This window comes from Drosophila nasuta, chromosome X (assembly GCF_023558535.2).
Source record: "Drosophila nasuta strain 15112-1781.00 chromosome X, ASM2355853v1, whole genome shotgun sequence".
Classification (NCBI taxonomy): Eukaryota; Metazoa; Arthropoda; class Insecta; order Diptera; family Drosophilidae; genus Drosophila; species Drosophila nasuta.
Window position 1 is genome coordinate 32,931,798 of NC_083459.1, and position 23,295 is coordinate 32,955,092.

At 37.8% G+C, this 23,295-nt stretch overlaps 3 protein-coding genes across 3 annotated transcripts; 1 reads left to right on the plus strand and 2 right to left on the minus strand.

Moving 5' to 3' along the window:
- The first annotated feature begins 1,152 nt into the window (after positions 1-1,152).
- Positions 1,153-21,253, plus strand: LOC132795178 (coiled-coil domain-containing protein CG32809). Its single transcript, XM_060805738.1, is given in 16 exon segments — positions 1,153-1,258; positions 1,588-1,641; positions 1,714-1,853; positions 1,912-2,520; positions 7,950-8,040; positions 8,185-8,299; positions 8,371-8,469; positions 9,550-9,713; positions 10,054-10,119; positions 10,186-10,269; positions 10,504-10,566; positions 10,779-10,795; positions 10,797-11,239; positions 11,324-11,506; positions 11,568-11,661; positions 17,179-21,253. Coding segments are annotated over 16 exon segments (3,711 nt in total). The 3' UTR covers positions 18,562-21,253.
- LOC132795179 (uncharacterized) lies at positions 2,748-6,809 on the minus strand. The gene is made up of 5 exons (XM_060805739.1): positions 6,131-6,809; positions 4,773-4,866; positions 4,466-4,586; positions 3,720-3,941; positions 2,748-3,627 (listed from the first exon to the last, which is right to left on the minus strand). The coding sequence occupies exons 1-5, from the start codon at positions 6,684-6,686 to the stop codon at positions 2,851-2,853; spliced, it is 1,770 nt and encodes a 589-aa protein (XP_060661722.1). The 5' UTR covers positions 6,687-6,809; the 3' UTR covers positions 2,748-2,850.
- On the minus strand, positions 8,455-9,495 carry LOC132795181 (uncharacterized). Its single transcript, XM_060805741.1, has 3 exons — positions 9,213-9,495; positions 8,914-9,100; positions 8,455-8,836 (listed from the first exon to the last, which is right to left on the minus strand). Exons 1-3 carry the CDS (start codon positions 9,226-9,228, stop codon positions 8,455-8,457), a joined length of 585 nt encoding a protein of 194 aa, XP_060661724.1. The 5' UTR covers positions 9,229-9,495.
- Positions 21,254-23,295: the final 2,042 nt, after the last annotated feature.

The window sequence follows — 23,295 nt, forward strand, 5'->3', positions numbered from 1 at the left end:
AACAATGTCAATTATTGTGCAATACAATTTAGATCTCGACGTACAATTAACTTCCAATTGCATTCATTCGCACACAATGTATCTAGATATCTCTGTGTGTATGTGCTTGTGCTCCAAACAAGATACATAGGATGTACGAGTATGTTTACATATGTACGCCTATGCATGTGTTTGTGTATGTGTGTGTGTGTGTGTGTGTGTGTGTACTGGTCCCGAAGTAATAAGAGCGTTCGTACTGATTCGGCGGTTATCGATGCTTGCTGAAAATACTTTTCACCACACCCATATCTTTTAGGACAATTCTTATACTCGTATATGCACTTACATATCCATATGTACATCCATATATATATTTGATATGTACATACATATATACATATATTATCGCCTGCCTGCCTGTTAGCATCTTTATCTATGTATGTTTAAGCTTGTTTATGCATAAGTACATAAATATATACATAGATAGAGGGGGACATATGCACATATGTATGTATGTAAGTAGTCATACACTTCTCTACGAATACAATTATGAACATCTATTCACATGTGTACATACAAATATTTTTACCGGCACAAAATGTAAACAAGTGCAAAAAGATTATAGACAGCGAATGAAATGATGAATGCATTCCCATGTATGGATGTTGTTTTTACAGTTGGTACATATGTATGTACAAAGCAAAGTTAATTGAACTTTGGATACGCACATGACATATAGTACATTTTTGGCATACATACCTAAGCTTGTATATACATATGTATATATGTATGTCGTATTTATGTGGCCACGCACATTTAAATATTATATATACAGACCAAAACTGAGCTACATACATACATATGTACATACACACATACCAGCTATACATACATACATATGTACATACATTTATGTACATAGGAAAATGCATGCATAGCATTTACAGACATACATACATACATACACACATAATACATACATACATACATACATACAGTGTATTTACATGCATTCATGCATACGTAGGACATTGGCATGCAATATCATAATTATGTCGTCTTTCCAGCGCACAAAGTTTGTGCTTAAGAATTTTGAGGCGCAAAATATAGAAACTTAAATAGAACAATTGTAAAATAACTAAAAACGGCGCACATAAATTATAATTCAACAAAATGTTGATTCGTTGGAAGAGCAAAGATAAAAGTGCATCGACAAATCAAAGCGGCAGTGGAAGCAGCAGCTCATCGTCAAAGAAGAAGCGCAAAGGACGAGAAGGAGGTAAGAACACGCATTCATATGTACATACATACATATATACATATGTATGTACATATGTATTTGTACATGTACATACTCTTGTAAAAGCAATGGACTCGCAATATGCATCACATAAAATATAATATTTGAATAAACGAAAACAGACAAACACATACACATACATATGTACATACGCAAATTTGTGTGCGTGTATATTTGCCATAATAAAGTTTTCGCACTGCTTTGAATGGTGTTGCAAATATCGATATAATATCGATAGTTGTAGTTATCGCTTTATGCAAATGCATTCAATCACTGACGCGCTCCTATTTTCTGCACTTTGCTTCCAGAAGAAGACTGGCAAAATGAAAATAAACCGGGTCGCCTGCCGCCCAGCGAGCAAAGTACGTAAAAAGCCCATGCGCAGGGCATAATTATCATTAATGTGCACAGTTGATGAATCGTTTTATTTGAAGGTGGCGACGAACGCAGGCGTGCGATGCGACGCGATGATCCACGACGGCACACGCTTGGAGGCGACATTCTGGTCTACGGCAACTCGCAGCATCCGCACGCACACCAAATGACGCAGCAGCAACGCGCCATGGACCTAGAGGTAAGCGTCATATTGTAGCAGCATCATCATTCACAGTTGCTCACCATTCTCTTTGCAGATGAGCACCCGAGCGCAAAAAAATAAGAAAAATCAGCCAATGCGCGGCTATGCGCCCGTCAATCAAGGACCGCTGTTCGATGATGATCCCGGCATTATGTCCGAGGTGGAAACAGCAAGCACTGGATTTCGGCGTGGCGGCAAACAGCGCTCCTCGTTGCCAGTTGTGCGCACACCGTCGAAAACTCTGGAGCGGCCGCTTGGGCTCGTGTTCCTGCAGTATCGGTCGGAAACGAAGCGAGCTCTCCTCCCAAATGAGATCACATCAATAGACACTGTGCGAGCGTTGTTCGTGCGCTCGTTTCCACGTCAATTGACCATGTCGTATCTGGAGGGGCCGAACGTTAAGATCTACATTCACGATGCTAGCAAAGACATGTTCTACGAGCTAGAGGATGTGCGCTCGCATCTCCGTGAAATACGCGATCGCTCTGTGTTGCGGCTCTTCGAGTCCACCGAGGTGGCGGCTCCGCCTCAGATTTTGCCCGGTGGTCCTGGGATACCGCAGCCATTGCCGCAGGCACCATCGAACTGGGATCAGGATCAAAGTTATTTCAGCGAGCCGGAGTTCGATTCCGATTTTAAGCATCAGCACATTCACAAATCGAAGGTGAGTTCATTTAATTATTTGTTTATTTATATTGATAAATATGTACATTTATGCATATGTATAAATACGAGTGAGTGTATGTGTGTTAGATTTAGTGTGTGTGTGTGTGTGTGTGTGAGTGTGTGTGCGTGCGTGTGTTGCGATACATACATATTTACTTTTAGTACCCACCAAGACATTCATTCCTCGCAATACTCATATTCTCAAGTACATTTACAATCAACACAAAAAGAAGCATGTATACGAATGTATAATTACATACATCACATACATTTATATGTACATTAGTAGGCGTGTGTTGTAGCTGTGCAGATGTTCGAGCATTTGCAGTTAAAAGTTTCCACAGGAGCCTACACTGAGGCCCTTCAAAGAGTTGTTCATTTGCTCGATCACATCCTTCCATGCGAATACAATAGCTCCCTTGAAGGGTTCTGGGTCGCAGTTGCTGCATATGGCCATAACTGCTTTGACTTCCTCCTCGGCTGGTTCTCGGTCATGCGAACTGATCTCCTCCTCAAGGGTCATTCGCAGCGACAGATCCTGTTTGAATTGCTGCCCTCCAAAGTCGGCTAGACCACTGTACTTATTGTAAATTTCGCTATCATCGCCAGCATCAAGTCCGTCGTCCACTAATGAGCCGTCATCAAGGAGAACTATTCCCCGTTTTTGCAACTTTTTACCAATGCTTCCCGCATTTTGTTGTTGCTGTTGTACAGCTGTTGCCGCCTTGGGATCAGTGTTAGAATTGCGCTTGAATTGTATGTGTGTCTCTGTCTCATCGATGAACTGAACATTCGCTGAGTTACTCAGCATTTGGAAACGCCCAGCATCGTAAGCTGGCGTCGATACTCCGACTGCGACTCCGACAGGGCGATTCTGAGTAATGGGCGATAGATTTAGCAGCTGCTGAGCCACCAATCGAGAGCCAGCATTTATTTGACCATTCACGAAATTGGTATTCACTGTGATAGCCGATGGTGGCGACTGTTGCGGCTGACCGCCAGCTGGCATTGGAGATGGTGACGCTGAGTTGGCCAGATTGATGCGCACTCTTGTCGGAATCTGCCCGCTGGCGAGCAGCATGTGCATGGGCTGAGGTCGATTAATCTATCACATAAATTAGTATTAGTAAATAATATTCTGTTTACTTTATGGTAATGCTAATGTGTGAGCATTATCATATTAAGTGCTGCACTTACCATTGGCGGAGCACGCGCTGTGCTAGACACCTCCTGACCCTCATGGTCGAAGTGATGAACGTGGTGGTGCTTGTGATCTCGATGTGCCTTTCCCGCACTCAAAGCCACGCGATAGATTTGCACGAGGGTCACCTCGAAGTGGAGGCCGTGGCTTACTTCGCCGGTAATTGAGCTTCCACCTGATCGCAATTTTCCTTTAGCCGGTATTTTATGGCCCACTAACTGCAATAGGCGAACAGGGGGGCAATTAAAGAGATGCGATTGCGAAATCTTTACGAACGTAACTCGATCGGAAGTTTGCAAAAGTGGGAGCAATAAAAAGTAAAAGAAATTAATGTAACTTGTAAATGTTTACGTATGCATTCAAAGTGAACGAGTCTGCTTTGAGTCTGCAATCTGATTAAGGATATTATTTGAATCATTTGGTGATGCATATGTATGCCATACTCGTTTAATTGGCTAACACGCCGACTGTGACTGTGATGAAATGATACTTAATATCTCCTGACGATGGCATAACGCGCTCAGCTCGCTCGGTCGCCGACCGACCAATTTAATACCGCAGTTATGTTCCCTCAACCAGTTTCTTCGAACTGTTGAAGTCGTTTTTTCGAGCTGTCGTTAAGAGGTTGCTGTTTCCGCTGCTCAGCTCAGCTCAGCTCACAATCGGCTCGAGAAACGCGTAATTAGACACTACAGCTTAGCTGAACTAAGCTTCATCTCGGTAGTAAGCTACGGTTACTCACTGAATTGTGGAAGCCACGCCCAATACGTTCTGCCTTAAGCCAGACTTGCCACTCGCCGGTCTTTCCATTCCACGAGCTGCACATGTGATGCCATTGCCGCATTTTCAGCGGGTAGTTTAATCTGTGCCAAAACAGTGGTGGAGGGAGCAAGGAAGGTAGAGGTAGAGGTAGAGGTAGAGGAAGAGGGAGAGGGAGAACGAAAGACAACACATCATCAGCCATGTTCATTAAATGTATAGAAAAGGGAAGGTGCGCAATTCGATTTGATTGCAACTGCAATTGCAATTGAATTCGGAATGAAACATACCTGTACATTTGCTGACCTTTTATAGCCATCGATAGGAAACTGGAATTTTGCGCATTCGCGACCCAGATTTGTATCTCACGCTGTTCCTTTCCAGCTGTTACAGAAGTTACACAGTTAAACAGTTAATATATGTCGTTCAGATTATGAAATCAAATCAAGTTGCGTGATGCTGCCGCCGAGGCTGCCACCGCTGCTGCAATTGCCAATTAATAGTTGAGCCATTGATAATGCTCGTGCTTTGCTCCACTCTACTCATACCACATAATGCAACAGCAAACAATCATTAATCTCATTTTAATGTCTACGCCATCATCAACATTCGCATCAACATGTCGCTTGGGGACGCGATGATTTAATCGTGTCCACAACAGATGAAATTTAAGAGAGCAGATCATCAAACACTGACAAATCCTGTTAGCATAACTCTTATGCAAAACTAGGAGCATGCCTTTCCACCTGTTCATCTGAGCTCAGCATTTCTGTGTCGAATTTGTGGTTCGGTTAGTCGCAAACAACTATGTATGTTAGTGTTGCAGATTTAATGCAAGGCGTTGCCTCGGGTCACGACAGTTGCAGCGGCAGCGGCAGTGACAGTATCTGTCAGGTTCCGGAAGCTTTATACGCAGCTTGAATTGCATATTTAAAATAATCTCAAATACTAAAAATAACAAAAGCGGTAGCAATCGCAGTCGAAGTCGAAATCGCAGACGGAGTAGTCAACAGCACCAGCAGCAGCAGCAGCAGCAGCTTACTGCAAACTGGTAAATTTAGCGCTTATGTAATGTGGTCACAATCGACGATGTCGTTGTGGGGCAGTTGAAAATTGTGAAGATGAAAGAAAGAAATATGTATATACATACATATAATACTTAGTATAATACATAATTGACCATTTATGTTAGCTCTGTCTCTGGTGAGCTCTGGCCCGTCGCGTTGCTTTGTCTTGTACGCCATAACGGGGTACCGCTGCCTCAAGTCGTCGTGCTGACCGTCAAAAACTTTATTATACGCAGTCATCTGTCAATTTAAATTCAACAAGATGATCAGCTGTTTGCCCAACAATCGCCATCAGGAAGTTGTATTCCTTTCACTTTCTGGGAACGGACAAAGTGTTGCCCACGAAATTCGTTTGGCCCACAGGTCTAACCGTGAAGGTCTCACTTAATTGTCTGCAGCGTAACAATTGACGTCTGCTTACATAAAAGGTCAATGGCCATTGTGTTGATAAAGAAAGTGGCATCTAAATGATCAGACTCTCAAATTTATGCTCCTCTCACCTCTCATAATAATATCGAAATTTATGCCTGATAGCTGATAATACAGAGCTATCTCCCCATTAGAGCTGAGTACACACTCACCTTCATAAGTAAACATAACGTGATCGCCGCTATGATTTGTGAATCGCATCCAGAAGCAAAGCGTAAACTGTTCCAGTTCGGGCAACTCGTTGTTGTACTCGACGACGCCGTCTTGATTGAATGCAAATTTCTTAACACTGCACTGATCGGCAGCAGCAGCAGCAGCGTAGAGGGGAGAGCGCGGAAAACTGAGCGTCGACTCCTTGATCACATCGTCTTTCAGAATGTACGACTCGTAATGGTTCTCCTGATCATCGCTTAGCGTTATAGGATGAGTAAGCACGCCAACGCCAACGCCAGCTTCAGATGCAGTCACAGCAGCGGCGTGAGGCAGACTCACTAAATCATTTTCGTCCTTATCAGCTCCAAACTGGGAGTAGCTGGTGGCCAGCTCGTGGCTGCTGCTGGCCTCTCCCGGATGCGATTGCTTGAGGCTGTACGTTGTAATCGGGCTGCCACTGGAGGCAATGGGCTTCCAAGCGAAAGAGATGCGTCCATTGAGGAGTATGATAAGCAGCAATGCTTGTCCAACGCTAATCCGTGCTCGATTATGCATGCCGACGACCAATAGAGTGATGGCGCGCTATTGGATTGGATTGGATTTAAATCAAAGCGTTTCCACGTCCGTTTGCGGCGCAGTCTCGCACTTTACTATTCGTCTACGTTTACGCATGCGCCAGCGTTGAGCTGAGCGAAGCCAAAAAGAAAAACAAAATAATAAAAACCATAAGAAAAAGCAAAAACAAAAATAAAAAAACAGAAAACAGAAAACACAGCACAACCGCACACACCGGGCTCACAGCAGTTTAACACTGCCCGATTGTTGGACAAGTACGTCTCGCTCAGTTGTAACAAATTGTAAAATTGTATTGAAATTGAAACTGGTTGAGGTTTTCTTTTGGTTTTTGCTACTACTGCCGCTGCTGCGTTGTTGTTGTTGTTGTTTTTGATGTGAGTTGTAAAGCTGAGCTTTTTGCTTTGTTGGTGTTGTTGCTTGAGTTAAGCGTGCAAACCGCTCGCACTATGATAAACTTATGTGCATATATATATGCACATCCTAAAACTGTGACCGGTAAAATATTGTCATAGCTTCCTCTTTTACCACCAGTCACCAATATACTCGTACATACGTAATAGAGATCAATAGGAATTGGAGTACTCTGTGTGTTCGAAATTGCCATCCATCCAGATCCGATAAGTTAAGCCTTAAGTGTAATTGTAAAACGATTCCCCGAAGTTGCTTATATCTTAGCTCTGAGTGTCTTAGTAGTGAGTAAAATGTAAGAATCTATGATCTTATCTGAATAAGGTACCAAAAGATTAGAGCATATAGTACTTAGTACTTGTGTGTATGTAGATAAAAATAATATCTGTGAAAGAGAAAGCTTTTATATAAAACAATGACAGCTCTTGAGCGACCGTATGACGCGTCAATAATTGGCAAAGAGGTTAATTAACTGGGTGTGTATTTTGTTACAACATTCATTAATTTCTATAAGACTGACTGACTGTCTGTTGTTGTTGTTGTTGTTATTTCTTTTTTGGCCTCGGCCCTGGAAATCCCAGCAAGAGCTGCGCATAACTAACCACGGACAATTAACCCGAAGCAGTTGAATTTGAATTAAAGTGAAACCTATTAAAAATTTCGCCAACTCATTGATTGGCACTGTGAACATATTTGTTTATTGTTCTTATAATTATGAGATATTTATAGCCGACTATGATTTACACAATATCTCAAATATATTCACAAATAAGCCTTCGATCGTATTAGAACTAATTAATATATTTTACGTAATTCTTATTATGTGTCTTTCAGATCGGCAAACAAGCAGCCCCGTATTATGTTGGCTCATCGCAGACGTTACCCAGAGGAATGTATGCCTCAGAGCGCAATAAAGTGTCAATGGGTGCGTAATAATTCATTTTAACATTTATTTTAAGTTGTTTCAATTGTAAATAAGTTATTGCTAACATAACCTCAACAACTGCAACGAACCACATTTTTAAGCATAGTACACAACGGATATCAACGATTTAAATCTGATTTACAGATGGTTATACCAGCTCCCCGGAGAGAAGCACACGCGGCAACTATGAGGAACCCTACTACAGCCAGTATGGAACTCGCGGGACTGTCGTGGCGCCCATAATCGACGAAGAACAAAGGTATGCCTGATGTTATTTGAATAAATCAACATTTCTCATATGATTTTTATCTTAATCTTTTACGAATGTAGCGAGGCGGCGCTCGCGGAAGACCAATACTCTCTGTATGGCATTAAAGTTGGCCCCAATCGTCTGCCCCATCGTGGTAATCAGATTTACGATCCAACCAGGTGAGCATAGCGCGATCTTCGTTCACGTATAGATTTCATATAGGAAGCATAGTCTGGTAAGAGTAAATTGGAAACATCGTTTGCTGCACCAGGACTTCGTTTACTACGCCTATAAATCTTAATACGCTTCACATTGCCATTGCTTGAAGTTGTTGTTGCTGTGGCCACAGGATGGAAATAGGTCGTGCCTTTGCTCTTGATAGCCTGAACAATGAGACACAGCAAATAGCCGCCAAACGATAGAAAAGCGAGTGCAGTGATGCTTATCTGAAACAATGTCTGCAACTTTGATGGTTTCTCCTCCGTCCAAGAGGACATATGACCACCTGATTGCTGCCAGGGCTGTGACGGGCCACTGTGATCACCACTGCCAATTACATGCAAGAGCAAGAGAAAATACACTTAATGCCTTACATCTGGTGAATGAATACGAGTTATATTTACCGTTCAGCAGCCATTAAAGCCATTCGTTGTGGAGCATTTGGAGTATCGTTGCAGCTACCAGAATCATCAGGAGACAACTCATCCTCCTCAGCACTCCTCATCAATTGCACAGACTTTTTAAGGATCAGTAGATCCTGGAGTGGGAAATTTGATAAGCAATTTGCAAAGCGTTGCGGCGAACCAGTAACTGAATGAAACACAAACATGGATTAGAGTGTGACAGCACTATGATCGAACTTCCGGCCAGCCCATGTGTTAATTGGAAAGTAAAGCAAAAAAACAAAGCAAAGTGCACTTACGACTACAATAAGCCATGGCTATGGCTCTTCCAATATTCTACCGCGTCACCAGGCAGTCGAGATGCAACTGTGGCAAAAGAATGAACAAATCTTGGATGCCATTGTTACACGTTCACTAGAGCAATTTATGTTTCTTTTTTTTTTTTGTAACGGTTGCATGAGCTAAGTATTTCAACTTTCAACGCATGCATCCACATTTGAGCATGACTGCTCATTTAGATCTTGACAGCAGCGGAAATGTTGACTACTACAGAGAGTAAACTTGTCACAATCCGCATCAATTAAAAGTGTAGCATATTGTGAAATAGCGGCGACTAATTATGTTATTATATTTCAGACCTGAAGATTTACATCGCATACGTGTCGAGCATATGGAGCGGCAATTGGCCAACTTGACGGGACTGGTCCAGAAGGCTTTAGTCAATCAAAATCCCCAAATCGCTCCAATGGCTGTTCCTCAATTAGACTCCAACTATCTAGTTGTTCCATCACAAATACAAGGTATGTTTCCGCAAGGCACACTTGCGATTCTTTTATGTGTGAACATATATGCTTGTTTGTTTTTCTCACAACACAGTGCAATACATATTAACCATATACAGCTTATCAAAATACATATATCTTATTTGTTGCCTACCACTGCTTAACATAATCTTTAATCTACATACATATAATACCTAAACCCCCCAACCGTCTAATACTGCTGTTGCTAGTACATGCCAGACATATATTATGTATAATATCTGTTCGCATGCAGTTGTGTGTGTGTGCCAACTAAATGTGACAAACTGAAAACTGAACAAGTTCTGTTCTTATCTCTATTCCATACTCTCACATTTAGCCAACGGTTCCGCTGACGAGCTGTACGTTAGGGAAAAGGCGCCAAAGTTGGGCAAGAACTCATGTCGTAAGTGTTCGGAACCTTTCGTGCGCTTATCAATGTCCCAAGACTTGCTCTTGCTGTTTTTTTCAGAGAAATCCGTGTCGTTTGAGAAATCAGTTTCGTTTAGCGACGATATACAGGGAATTCCCAAATCTCACAATCCTTTACATGCCGGTAAATAGAAATTATACAAGAATTACATATTTATTTATTTGATTTTTATGTTTGAAATTTTGCACACAAATCACAGAGGAATTTAATTCGAAATTAAACGGAATTAAGTTTTCATAATTATGTGTAATCTTAGACTTGATGCCCTTTGAGTAGCCTTAACTTGTCACAATACTATTACAATATTAACACTCATCCCTATTTAAATGAATATTTCTACCACCCTGGATTCAAAAGCTGAAACGAAGCCAACCAAGCCGGCAATCAAGTCGTCTACCTTGCCACGCACCTCGTCACAAGGTAAGATTCCTAATCTTAGCCCTTATAAGGTGAAATTAGGTGAAATAATATCATACATTCAGGACTATTAAAATCACGCATGCATTGTTAGATAATCACGCAATTATTATTATAACTGTACATATGTTTATACTACCTTTATTTTTATTATCGTTTTTTGTGTTAACGTAGAGTTTTGTCAAATGTCTAATTACATAATTTTTCACATATAGAACGCGATCGCCTAAAGCCCCCCTCCACCACCCAAACCAATTGTGCTGGCTCAGACATCCCACCCAAGCTACCGGGCGGACATTGCACTGGCGCCTGAGGTGTACAACCATTTGCGTGGCCTGCAAAAGAAAGCGAAGGATTTGCGGATGGAAGTGCGCACCTTGAGACGATTATCGCAAGCCCAATCAGTGGCTGTGCGCGAGGATATAAAGAGCACATTTATGCGCATTCGCGCCACCCTCTTGGCGAGCAGCGGAAGCTTTTGGGGTCAAGGTGATCAGGATACTACGCGCATATCGAGGGAGGAGGAATTGTACAAGCAGGAGGTCATACGACTTGAAAAGGATCTCAGCGATTTAGAAGCCTCTGTGGAGAATTTACGTGGTGAAGTTATTAATCGACGGACACGTGTTAATATGACTGCTGTGGAGGACATGGCATTAGTTCTAAGTCGCGCAAGGTTTGTATTTTTTGATTGTTTATCAGCTGCTATTTATATACATATACATATATATATATATATATATATATACTTTCATTGTAGCAAAACTGTTGCTGAACTTAAACTAAAGTTTCCAACTCTGTCTAATGGGTTACGTTGCATATTATCCAACGAAATGGAAAAAGTGGTGCGAGAAGAAAAGTTCCTAAAAGAAGAGCCGGACCGCTTGGAGTCGGCATTACGTCGATGCAAAAAGCTGACAGGCACCTTGGTGACACTTAAACGGTTTGTGATCTAACTTCTGATTAATCCAGATACTAATTTATTTGGTTCTGTTTTTAAATAGTTTGGCTAGCGTGCAGGAACAACGCTTACCGCCCAATGAGCCGCCAATAACTGAAGAGTCTTTACGTTCTACAGATATATCTGTTCCTGACAAGGTGAGTTTATTGATGGTAAATCATGAGGTGCTTCTTATGCAAACAAAAATAACAAACACACACACACACACATTAAGCCAACATTGCAAAGATAAACAAGAATAGCAAAAACAAAAAAACACCTAGGGCTGAATTGCCAATGCTACTTTAACGCATTTAACACCTTTTCATACCATACCATACATAATTATTACGTATTCGTATACTAATGTTAAACAATATTTCTTTGTATGATTTCGATGACAAAAATTAGTTGCTTTTGACCGAAAAAAAAAAATTATTGCATTGGCTAAGTTTAATTTTAGATCATGCATTTTATTGCACACTATAGTATCCTTGCTAAATATTGTAAAAGTCGCCGATTTAAAAAACGTACGAATTTTGCATAGAGTACTTAACAGGTTACTTTTGATTGTTTGCGAAATTTTCGGAATTTTCGAGTTTGCACATTATAGAAATGATATAATTGCATATTATAGCGATATGAACGCACAACATGTCGAGCTGTAAATATATATATCATTCTTGATCAGTCCAATATTAAAACACAGAGCAACTATTGTGCCTTGTATCTGCCTGTAAATGAATATTAAACCATGAAATATTTGGTAAACATCAAAATAACTTACATTTCAAGCAGCTATGGTCAAATTAATGAAAGTTCCATGAGTTTCATACGTAGTACCAAAATTTATTATTTTCGCATAAATCATTTCAATTTAGTCAAGCGATTGTATATATATATTTGAGATACATGGTAATACCAACAAATTGAAGTTAATTTTAGCTTCCATACAAACAAATTGTTTCAAATTTAATTTTTATTGATATTATCTCATTTGTTTTTGTTGCTTTTTTAATTTTTTGTTTACAAAAATTGCAAATTGCAACATTGAAATTATTTTTCCTGTTATTCTTTTTGGGCATTCTAAAACAATTTTGATCTGTTTTAAAGCATAAAAACATTTTTGAAAGAACGGAGTTACTGATGAAATAGTAATACTTTTGTAGGGGACTTTAATAAATCTCGGTCCGACACCTGGTCAAATAGGCACACACAATTTGGCAGACATACATTACAATTTTTGTCATGCCACACGAACAATTGCAATGTCTTTGAAATAGGCACAACGGTTGAGTTAGAGCTGAACTGTTGAGAAACAATTGATTAGAAACACACACAAACGCACACACACATGCTCATCTAAGCTGCGTAGTGTTTGTGAAGCTCGGCTTGTTGACCACGCCCATTTATTCCTTCCGCCCTCTCTAATATCTAGGTCCGCCACCTAGTCAATCACTCACACTTACTTTGGCCTACATACACTGAAATTTTTGGCAACGACTTTTTCGCACACAAAGCCTTGAGGTTCTGCACAACTGTTAAACTAGCAAGCTGGGAATTCTTTGCGATGCCCTCCTGCCTGACCACGCCCATTAATCAGATCTGCCCACACTAATATCTTGGTCCGCCGCCTAGTCAAGCACACACACACAATTTGGCAGAAATACATTAATATTTTTGGCATGCCATTTTTTCACTCGATCAGTTTTGATGCCATCAAAGTGGCGCAACTGTTGAGTAATAGTTTAGTAGAAGCTGAACAGTGGTGTAGCATTTCATTGAAATCATGCACATACACACACATGTGCTTCTAAACTGTGCAACCTTCATGAAGCTATTCTGCTTGACCATGCCCACTTATCGCTTTCGCCCACTCTAATATCTTGGTCCGCCGCCTAGTCAAGTGGGCATACACAATTTGGCAGACATTCACTAAAATTTTTGGCAAGCTAATTTTTGCGTTCAAAGATCACTTGCAACGCCTTCAAATTGTGCAGAACTGTTGAGTAAAAGCTGAACTGTTGAGTAGCAATTGATTAGATTAGCTAGGCAATCTTTGTGAAGCTTGCCTGTCTGACCACGCCCATTTATTAGGTCCGCCGCCTAGTCAAGCACACACACATTCATCAAAATTTTTTGTAGATTACATGCAATGGTTGATGTTCTGCACAACAATTAAGTAAGAGTTGCTCAACTGTTGAACTAGCAAGCTATTATAATGATATTATTTGACGTATCCCAAATTTGACCAAAATCGGACTCAAAGTTTGAATGTAACAGCTAGCGAAGCAGTGGCTTAAACTTTGTAGGACTTTATGAACTGTTGACAATTGATAAATAACAATTATAAATTGGCTATTTAGTATTAATTTAATTTAAATCGGGAATTATTTAAGTACTTAATATAAAATTGGTTCATCAAGTGAGAGCACTCTTATTTGTCTGTTTTTTTTTTGTTTTATTTTAAAAAATATCTACAATTGGCTATTAGAAATCAATACATGATTAAGTAGACGTATCCAATTTCCTCAGGCCCAAGCGAATCCACGCAGTTTATTATTGTAAAAATAAGCTGCTGTCTTTTGGGTAATACATAGCGATGTGTAAAAAAATCAAGTTTTTTGTTTTGTTGATTTTGTTTAAGCAAAACGTTTTACGTATTTAACACGCTATTCATATTCATATGATGACAAAACACCAATCAAAGTAAAAAGTCTTATTAAATGAGGTTTACCTAGTGATTTCATTTTCTTCTTCTTGCCTTTTTTGGAACTAACAATTTTGATATCGTATACAACAACAACTACAACCACATAGTTTAACTGGCGATGGAGTTCTAACTTCAAAGAGGCAATTACTGAGTAATGACTGAAAATATAAAACAAAAAATCAAATTTTACTAAAAACCCTTAAAACAAAAAAAGATGAATTCATAAAACTATGTCAATTTTATTTTAGCTAAACATTATTTGCTCCGCATTAAACATAACTAGTTTATATTTTTGTATACTACTTACTACTGCTATAAACTTCTAACTAATACTAAACTCGAAACCATATTAAAACTCATAATAAGCTATCCATAAGCCCGAACACACATACCAACTGCAACTATCATTAGTTACATACATATATAATATAAACTTATGTGTATACATATAAATGTGTGTGCTTAACGTGCTTTCCAAAAGGGGATTTATTGGTTTTGTTAGCATTCATTATAGGTGAATGCCATCCTCTCTCTCTCGCTCTCTTTCTCTCTGGGCAACACTCCTCTTTATTCTCTTCTATGTACAGTACTATTTTATTAAAATGAGATTCGTAAATGATCAATATTTGATAACTGTGCTATCATCATTCAGAGTAACTGAAAACTAAACGTACATATGTATATTTTAATAGATCGCCCATTTAATATCACTAGCCATATTACCAAGAACAATGATTGAAGAATGTAGGCATGAGGTAATTCAAATGGACACATTTATAATATATGTTTTCAAAACTGTTAACAGCTACAGTCTTAGTCTTCCTCACTTCGGTCTCCGTGCCACAACATCACTTAAATTCATTCTTACTTATTCCCAGATAATTAAATGAGCAATTTCTTTATTCAAATTTTTAACCACTGGTCGTGTGATCCAATGTGCATTTTATATTTGGTTTGTTTGTTTCAGTCTGTGGTCTGTCTATGTTCCCTTTTTCCCACACGCCCTATTTTTGTATATATATATATATAATAGCTTAAATTGTGCTAATCACATTTAACAATATCGACTGTTTGTTCAAACCTGTAAACTAAACTCTCAAATACTTCACCAAAAATTTATTATTTTATGTTTTACGGTCATTCAATAAAGTTGAGTTATATTAAAACCAAAAAGTTCACTTCGAAGTCAAATAGTTTAACATAGGAAAACTTGAAGGGAACGAGGAGCAAGTGATACTCCTGTTTAAATAATTATTAAATAAGTTCAAATTAAAAAAAAACAACAAAATTAACCAAATTATTAATTTAAAAACTTCATTGAAATACGGGGGTTTCGTTTTCAATTGTTATTTAGTCGACGAATTGTGTTCTTCTTTGTAATTTTTCTTTTATTATATCAACTTTATTATTTAAAAAACTCTCTTTCGCAAAAAGCTTAATACTAATACAATAAAATAGCAAAAATGCATGAAAATGTGTGAGGTCATCTTCTTTTAGTAATTCAAAAGTTGAACTTGTATTTTTTGGCAACTTCAAAGAGTTTCTGTTCTAAGGCAATCAATTTTTTTTTGTTTTCTATTCATAAATTAGCTTAAACACTGTATCCAACTTCAGTTGTTTAACTTTTGGAAAGAGTAAACTTCGGATATCCGAAGACTTCAGTGTATGCATACATATTTATATAAGGTTTATGTGCTTCAAATATATTTACATTGTGTTTTCATTTTTCTATTTTGTTTTTGTTGCCAAATTCATAAAATAAAAATTTCAAGGAACTAGTTAAATGAAAACAAAGTTTTCTATATAAATGTTGTAGCTAAAACGCATATGTACATATTCGTTAAAATTTAAATTAACAAAAGTATAAATGTACCCCTGTTGATGTTCAACACAAACCATAATTTTAAGCGTCCAGTTAATTTAATAACTTAATTAACTAAAATGACTAAAGAAAAACAAAAAGAGCCAAGTGTTTTCAAATCAATGTATGCAAGCAGTCAGTCACTTATGTTCTCACTCATCGATTGTTGTCTTTGAAGTTTTACCCATCTATACATATTAACCCATCTTCATCATACAATAAAAACCCATCTACGTATCAAAACAAACTCTTTTTTTATCCTTTCAAAATCAACAGTCAGACTAAAACACAATTTGTTATTAAGCAACACAAATGATGCGTCAATTGATCCTACATAGATCTATACAATTACTTAATCGGTGTTCATCATTCCAAATCATTTGCAATTCATATTTTATCATATTGCTTGCAATTTGAATCTAAGTCACTCTCTTTATGTTCCATGTTTTACAGTTCACACCCATCCTTGGCAATTATTTTTATATGTCTTAGCTTGAACTTAATCAACATTTTTGATTCGTAAACTTTCCGTATGACCATTAATTTGATTTAAGAAAATGTTTTTGATCGAATTTTTTTATTTGCTATTTTACTGATATGGCAATGCATTACCTATTATTTATTATTATATTGTACACATAGAAACAAGAATTTATTCGATTTGCATTATTGTTGTGCATGTTGTGTCCTAAAAATATTTATTTAAATAAGTGATAAGTAAATATGTAATTTACGAGTTATTTTTCATTTGAATTAAGGGTTATATAAAATGGAGAAGTCAATTGATATGATTTATAAATATTATACATATTATTATTATATACGGCACTTTTGTGCACAGCATGTGTCTTTGTTATGCGACATATACTCATTGAAGCACCACGGCTTTTCGTTTTATTTAACTCACTTACGTGATGGGTTTTCACAAGTTGTATTGTACGTACAATGTATTTTGAGATACTGTATTCATAAGTGCATATATACATATCAGCATATTCGTAAGTATGTATAAATGCGCAATATTATTATCCAAATTCTTGATTTCCAATGGCCAAGCATAATTCATTCATTTGACAATTGCCCAATTGTTTATTTTTGTAGCCAATCCCAACACCCAGGATGGGGTCGTTCTCTATCAGCGGGGGACTCGCACCCGAAAACGCACTCGATGCTCTGCTAGACGAGCTTAAAACATTTTCTAAGCCAATTGCTCAACAACAACAACAACAAAAGCAACAATTCGAAGTGAGAAAAAATATATGTGTAAAAAGTTCTTAACTACAATTCTTGTGTTTTAATTGCGAACAGGCTCGCCCCGAAGATTCTATATCCGATGAGAGCGCACAGGCTGCTGTGCAAAGTACAGTCACCACGCAAATATCACAGGCCCGTCTTTTCACGGAGGCCAACATCAATATGCAACAGGCGAACACAACAACAACAACAAATAGCATGGTTATGGCCATGACTGCAAGCAACAACACACCAGCTCCACGTGGATCCCTTACGCATCAGCAATCCCAACAGCAATTGATGGTGCACACTAATGTGGGGGGCAGTTTGCGTCGTCTGCACTCATTCCCCAGCGAATCGGACAACGAGTTTCCCCCAACTGGTTCCAGGGCCAGCGACAGTCTCAGTCTCAGTCTCGCTAATGGTGGTAACAGTAGCAGTAACAGCAGCAGCATCAAGCCACCAGTGCCCGAGCGTAATGCTGATCTAATATCTAAAGTGGGCCACAAACGCATACCGCCACCACCGCCGCCACGTACCAGCTCACGCAGTCCACTGGCCAGTCCGACAAGCCCAAATGTGCCACAGAATATAGTTGCTGCCGCAGCTGCTGCCAATATCGGGGACAACAATATAACGATTGGCATCGAGACAGTCGTTATGGGTGTTATGGGTGGTGGTGACACATCAAGCGGCGACAATTCCAGTGGCAATGAGTCCGGCAACGATCATGCACAACGGCAAGTCGCGCTCGAGATGCGCCACCAGGAGCTGCTGAAGAAGCAAAAGCTGTTGCAGGAGCAATACCAGCGACTGCAGCAGATGAGCAAGCTACCTTCCGTTGATATATCCTGCTCGTCGCAGGATATTACTACTGGAGCAGCGAGCACAGCAGCACACACGCTCAAACAACTTGGCAGCGAAACGAATATTCAGCAAAAGATTGCCGCACTGAATTTAGCATGTGAAACGAACACTGCTAATGCTGGCGCTGCTGCGGCGGCTGCGGCCGAGAGTGCTGCCACTGCGGCTACTAATGGTGTGTTGATCAGTGATGCTACGGGTGGTGTGGTCGGCGGCGCTGTCGGTGCTGTTGTAGGGTCGTCGGGTGGTAAGGGCGCTGCTGCTGCCGCTGCTGGTGCTGGTGCTGGTGGAAACACAACCACAATGACCACCAAGCAGGTGTATGAAACGGAAATACTTTAACACAACTGGAAATTGGCGTGGAGCGAAACGAAAATAGATATTTAACTATGCACAGGGCCTGTGTAACTATCTCTGTCACATGCATGAGTGATTCCCTTCTCCCTCTTTCTATCCCTATCTCATACTCACGCACTCGGTGTCTATCTTCGACTCTCTTTCTCTATGTCTGTCTAGCTCTCTCTCTCTCCCTCTCTGTCTCTCGTTCTCTCTGTATATCACACACTATCCTAGTCATCCAGCTTCTACAACATGTAAAGACTTCAAGTCCTTGGCTCTATAGTATCTCGAATATTTCAATAAGAATAATAATATTGTAAGTGTCAAAAAGTACTCAATAGATGTTTAACCTAAATGTCGTACATACATCTAGTATGCACATTATATATGGTATATGTATTCATATACAATGCACACCACATATATAGTATGTATGTAGGTATGCAAGTCTCTCGTATACTTGTACACTATGCGTGTATGTATGTACACTTTGCCAAATCAAAATCTTAACAAAACTGTTTGCATATTTGAATTGTGCTGAAGCAATACGTTCACAAGAAACGTATTTGGGGCAAATAGTTCAACGCGCGATGCATTTGACACTGACTCTACTTTGTACAACAAATAGTTGTACTTAAATAAATTATATTCAGTCTGTTTTCAGGAATACTCACTTGCCCAAATGCATCATGTATACGTTGTGCCATTGTTCCCCAACGTTATCGAACATTTTGCATATTGTACTTCATATGCAAGCGTGCTTAGTATTTAGAATCAAAAAATCCCTGCCATGCCTGTGAATGATATAATCCATGCATACATATAAGCAATCTCCAACAGGTGTGTAGTATGTTGCATTCAAATACCCCGATCAATTGTCGTCAGGCTACACATAGTATTGGCTGGGTCACATAATAAATACACAGAACAGAATAAAACAGAATGAGAATAAGAAACAGTAAAACATCACAAAACCATATAACCATATTATTTGCATATTTACGTTAATATATATTTCATAGTATTTTGGTATGGGATGTGAGACTGATAGTTCTATATATGTAGATCATCAAGAAATATATATGAATACATAAATAATTAATAAGTACATCCGTTTATCTTGTTAGAATCTTAAACTAGCTAATTTTAACCCCATTTCGGTGAATTCTTCCCAAACAAAAGACATTCAATTGAATAAGCTAGGCTCTGTTATTGTAGTATTCATTTATTGTTCGTTCTTTTTGCAACCACAACATTTTTGTCTTGCAATCTTGGGAAGAGCCGCACCGCTCACTTCGGAATACCGAAGTAGTATATTGTTGTTTAGTCGCATATCCATGAAATGGGCTTGCAAAGATGTTTAATAATTTTATAAATGTCCATTGCAATCAAAATAAGTCATTTTGTCCATTTATTTTGCAGTATTGGTGAACTAGTTTATGCTACATACATCTTATATGTATCTTTGTATCTGTAGTTAGCTTCTCCTAATCAACTATGTTATTTAAAATCAATTTGTTTATGCTGCAAATATTCTACATACATACATATGTATGCAAAATTCGTAGACCAACACTTATGTTTAATCAATTATTATGTTGTACATAATATCATTTACATGATGATAGAGTCGAACTACTTTCAATCGAAAAGTATCTCATAGTTGATTATTTTTAAATAATAATAGGTTTTTACATGTTTTTAGCAAATCAAAATACTTATTATTTATATATAATATGCATAAAAGATATATTTATATATAGTCATATAGATATATATATATATATGACTTATACGTACACTAACATATGTACATATACACATGTGTGGAGAGGCATTTTAATTATGAATTCAGTATTACACTTGTACAATAAGGATATTAAATGTGTACATATACATATATACAATCACAAATTTGTTGCACTTAAACCAAAATTTTTATATGAATTTAAAATGCATTTCCAAGAAATTTTGACACAATTTTACGTATTTTGTCTTTGTACATTTATATATGGCAACGGCGGGTATATGCACCTCTCAGAATTGATGTATGTATGTTATGTATGTAAGTCTGCTTGCCCTGCCAATGATACACTTTTCTGACTTTAATAAGCATTTTAGATAACACTTTGTTTATCTTGTTCTTAGTTGTACATATAAAATGGTATATATACATATGTATTATATTTATATGTGTATGTTCACCTAGGACACAACATACAGCCATAAGTCCGTCGATTTTGACAAACATACATACATGTACATGTGTAGATGATATTAATAATGTTTCCATAACTGTCTCACTGCTACAAAATCATGAATCACATTGAAAATGATAAACAAAAATACGGTGAAATAAACCGGTACGTTGTGAACCACTCGAAACTAAAATTAAATTACGAATATGTATATCTTTTGATTATCATTAACACTTTCGTATTTAAATTACTCATATAATTCCATTGACTTTTAAATTCTATTCAACACATATAAGGAAACATAACGATGCACTCGAAGTATTATATACACATTGATATTTACAATAATGAAAGGCACGTTAATTTTTAATAATTTTGATGAAGTTTGGACGGATATGTATAACATACATTTAATAGTCACGCAACGAAAAACATTTTTTTAATGAATTGACTAGAGCGATAAGAATTACGAAACTACATATGTGAAAGTATGTAAATACTCTAAAGCGGAAAATATAATAAAAAGAAAACTTATTTAGAAACCATAATTAATTAATACAAATATTGTAATACAAACACGACAAAATCAATGGTGTTGAATGTATGTATGTATACGTAAATGTTTTTCATAAAAAAGCACACTCACAGACACACACACGTACACAACACACACACACACATATATATACAGAACCTTAAAAACGCGCAGCAATACTTAAAGTCAAAAGATGTGTAGTAGGTATTGTAAACATTGCAAATACTCAATTCAAAAACAAAATTATATGAAACAAACAAATATGAAATCATCATCATGCATAGATGAAGAAATATAAAATGCGCATACCTTTTTTTTTCTTAAAAATATTATAATATATAAATCACAAGAAACCACAACAATAAATATCATACGCAAAACACGATAACAAAGATATATTACCATTGAAGGTGTACTTACAAGTGCTTACTAATATTGGGGCGCATCTATTTAATTTTTTAGTACCGTAACAGGCTACAGATGGAGGCACTGAGCAAGGAACTTCCTCGCTCTATTTCTCCTTGCTGCTGATTCCTGCTCGCTTGGTATTTTTTCTGATGATGTAATTTTTTTGCGCTCGTTGCTGCATTTTCGTGACCAACAACAACAACGACTTGTTGCAACATCCGAAATTTGAATGCAAATTAGAGCTCACATATTTTTGCAATTAACACGTTTTCGCCGGAGCACTGAGACCAGGGATTTTTCCGTATATTGACATATTATACATCAAATGCGCAATAAAAAAAGCTATCAACAGGCGAAAATACATTCAGATAGTCTTAATAATTATTCTATTATCGTTATAGTTCATAAAATGTATTCTATTTCTGCTTGCTGCTGATTGCTGGTCGCCTGGTATTTAAACTGATGACTTGTTTATTTTTGGAGCTCGTTGCGGCATCTCAGTGGCCAACAACAACAACATTATTAATAATTCTTGCTGTAATTACTTTAGTCACTGTTGTTTTTTGTAATAGCCGAAAAAATATACAAAAAACTTTTACAATTATTAAAGGATTTTATTTTTATTTGTCATTTACACCCAAACTTCAAATTGGCCGGTACATAGTTGTGGTACCGAAAACGGGCAACTGTGACTTGCTGTAATTCTACTTGCTGTAATTCTGCTTGCTATTGATTTATGTTTGCCTGGTATTTCACATACTGCGTTGGAAATTTTCGATCATCGTTACAACAAACCATCGAAGATGACTTCCAATGCTTTCAATATATGTAATATATAAGCTGAACTATTGGACGACGATTGGAATGATATTTGGCAGGATAATAGTCATCACAAATTCGCTTCGTTTGCAACTGGACCCGAAAGGATCATATAGGATATACCAAAGATATACGTAATTTTCTATATACAAAAAAGATCCGTTTATCTCGGAGCCTGTAACGAAATTTTGTTGTTTTGAGTGCATCAATCTTCTTCGAAATGTTACTTGTGCTCCTCCTGCAAATGTCCGAGATACAGTGGATTTTTGAAATTTATGGTAATTTTTCTATACTTGACCCTTTGAAGAATTGCAGGTGAATTTTATTGCCTTATCCTGAAACTCCTTGAGTGTCAACCGATAGAACTAGTTATCCTGATAACAATAAGGTAAGTCCTGACAGGATCTTAAGTGTTTTCACAGAGATACGGCAAAAAAAACCCAAAATTTTTTAATATAAAACGGATTTGTTTTTTGTCGGTTATTTTCAAAATTCAAATTTGAAATTGGCGCCTAACAAAAAAATAAATTTATTGTAGCATACTGATAATGCGACAACAATTTTGCTCGTGTCTTAGATGTTTGGACAAGGACTGCGTTGCAACGCGTTGGCTCAGCTGTGCTATGTTAACGAATTTTCGTTAGTAGCTAGATAGTTTCAATGCGCAACTTTTAATATATAACTTATCATTATAAACGTGGATCCCTAGTTTTCGTTACCTGGAAAACACTTGCTAAATTGCAAAATTCCACATATTTTGTTTCGATTACGGATTGCAAGAGAACTATAAGGACTATGTTAACGAAATTGAATCAGTAGGTA

Coding starts and splice junctions, on each gene's coding strand:
- LOC132795179 (XM_060805739.1), bottom strand. CDS start 6,686: ATGCATAATCGAGCACGGATTAGCGTTGGACAAGCATTGCTGCTTATC. Junction 4,587..4,772: donor AAAGGTCAGCAAATGTACAG/GTATGTTTCATT, acceptor GTTTTGGCACAG/ATTAAACTACCCGCTGAAAA. Junction 3,628..3,719: donor CAGCGCGTGCTCCGCCAATG/GTAAGTGCAGCA, acceptor TTTATGTGATAG/ATTAATCGACCTCAGCCCAT.
- LOC132795181 (XM_060805741.1), bottom strand. Junction 8,837..8,913: donor GCTTTAATGGCTGCTGAACG/GTAAATATAACT, acceptor TGTAATTGGCAG/TGGTGATCACAGTGGCCCGT.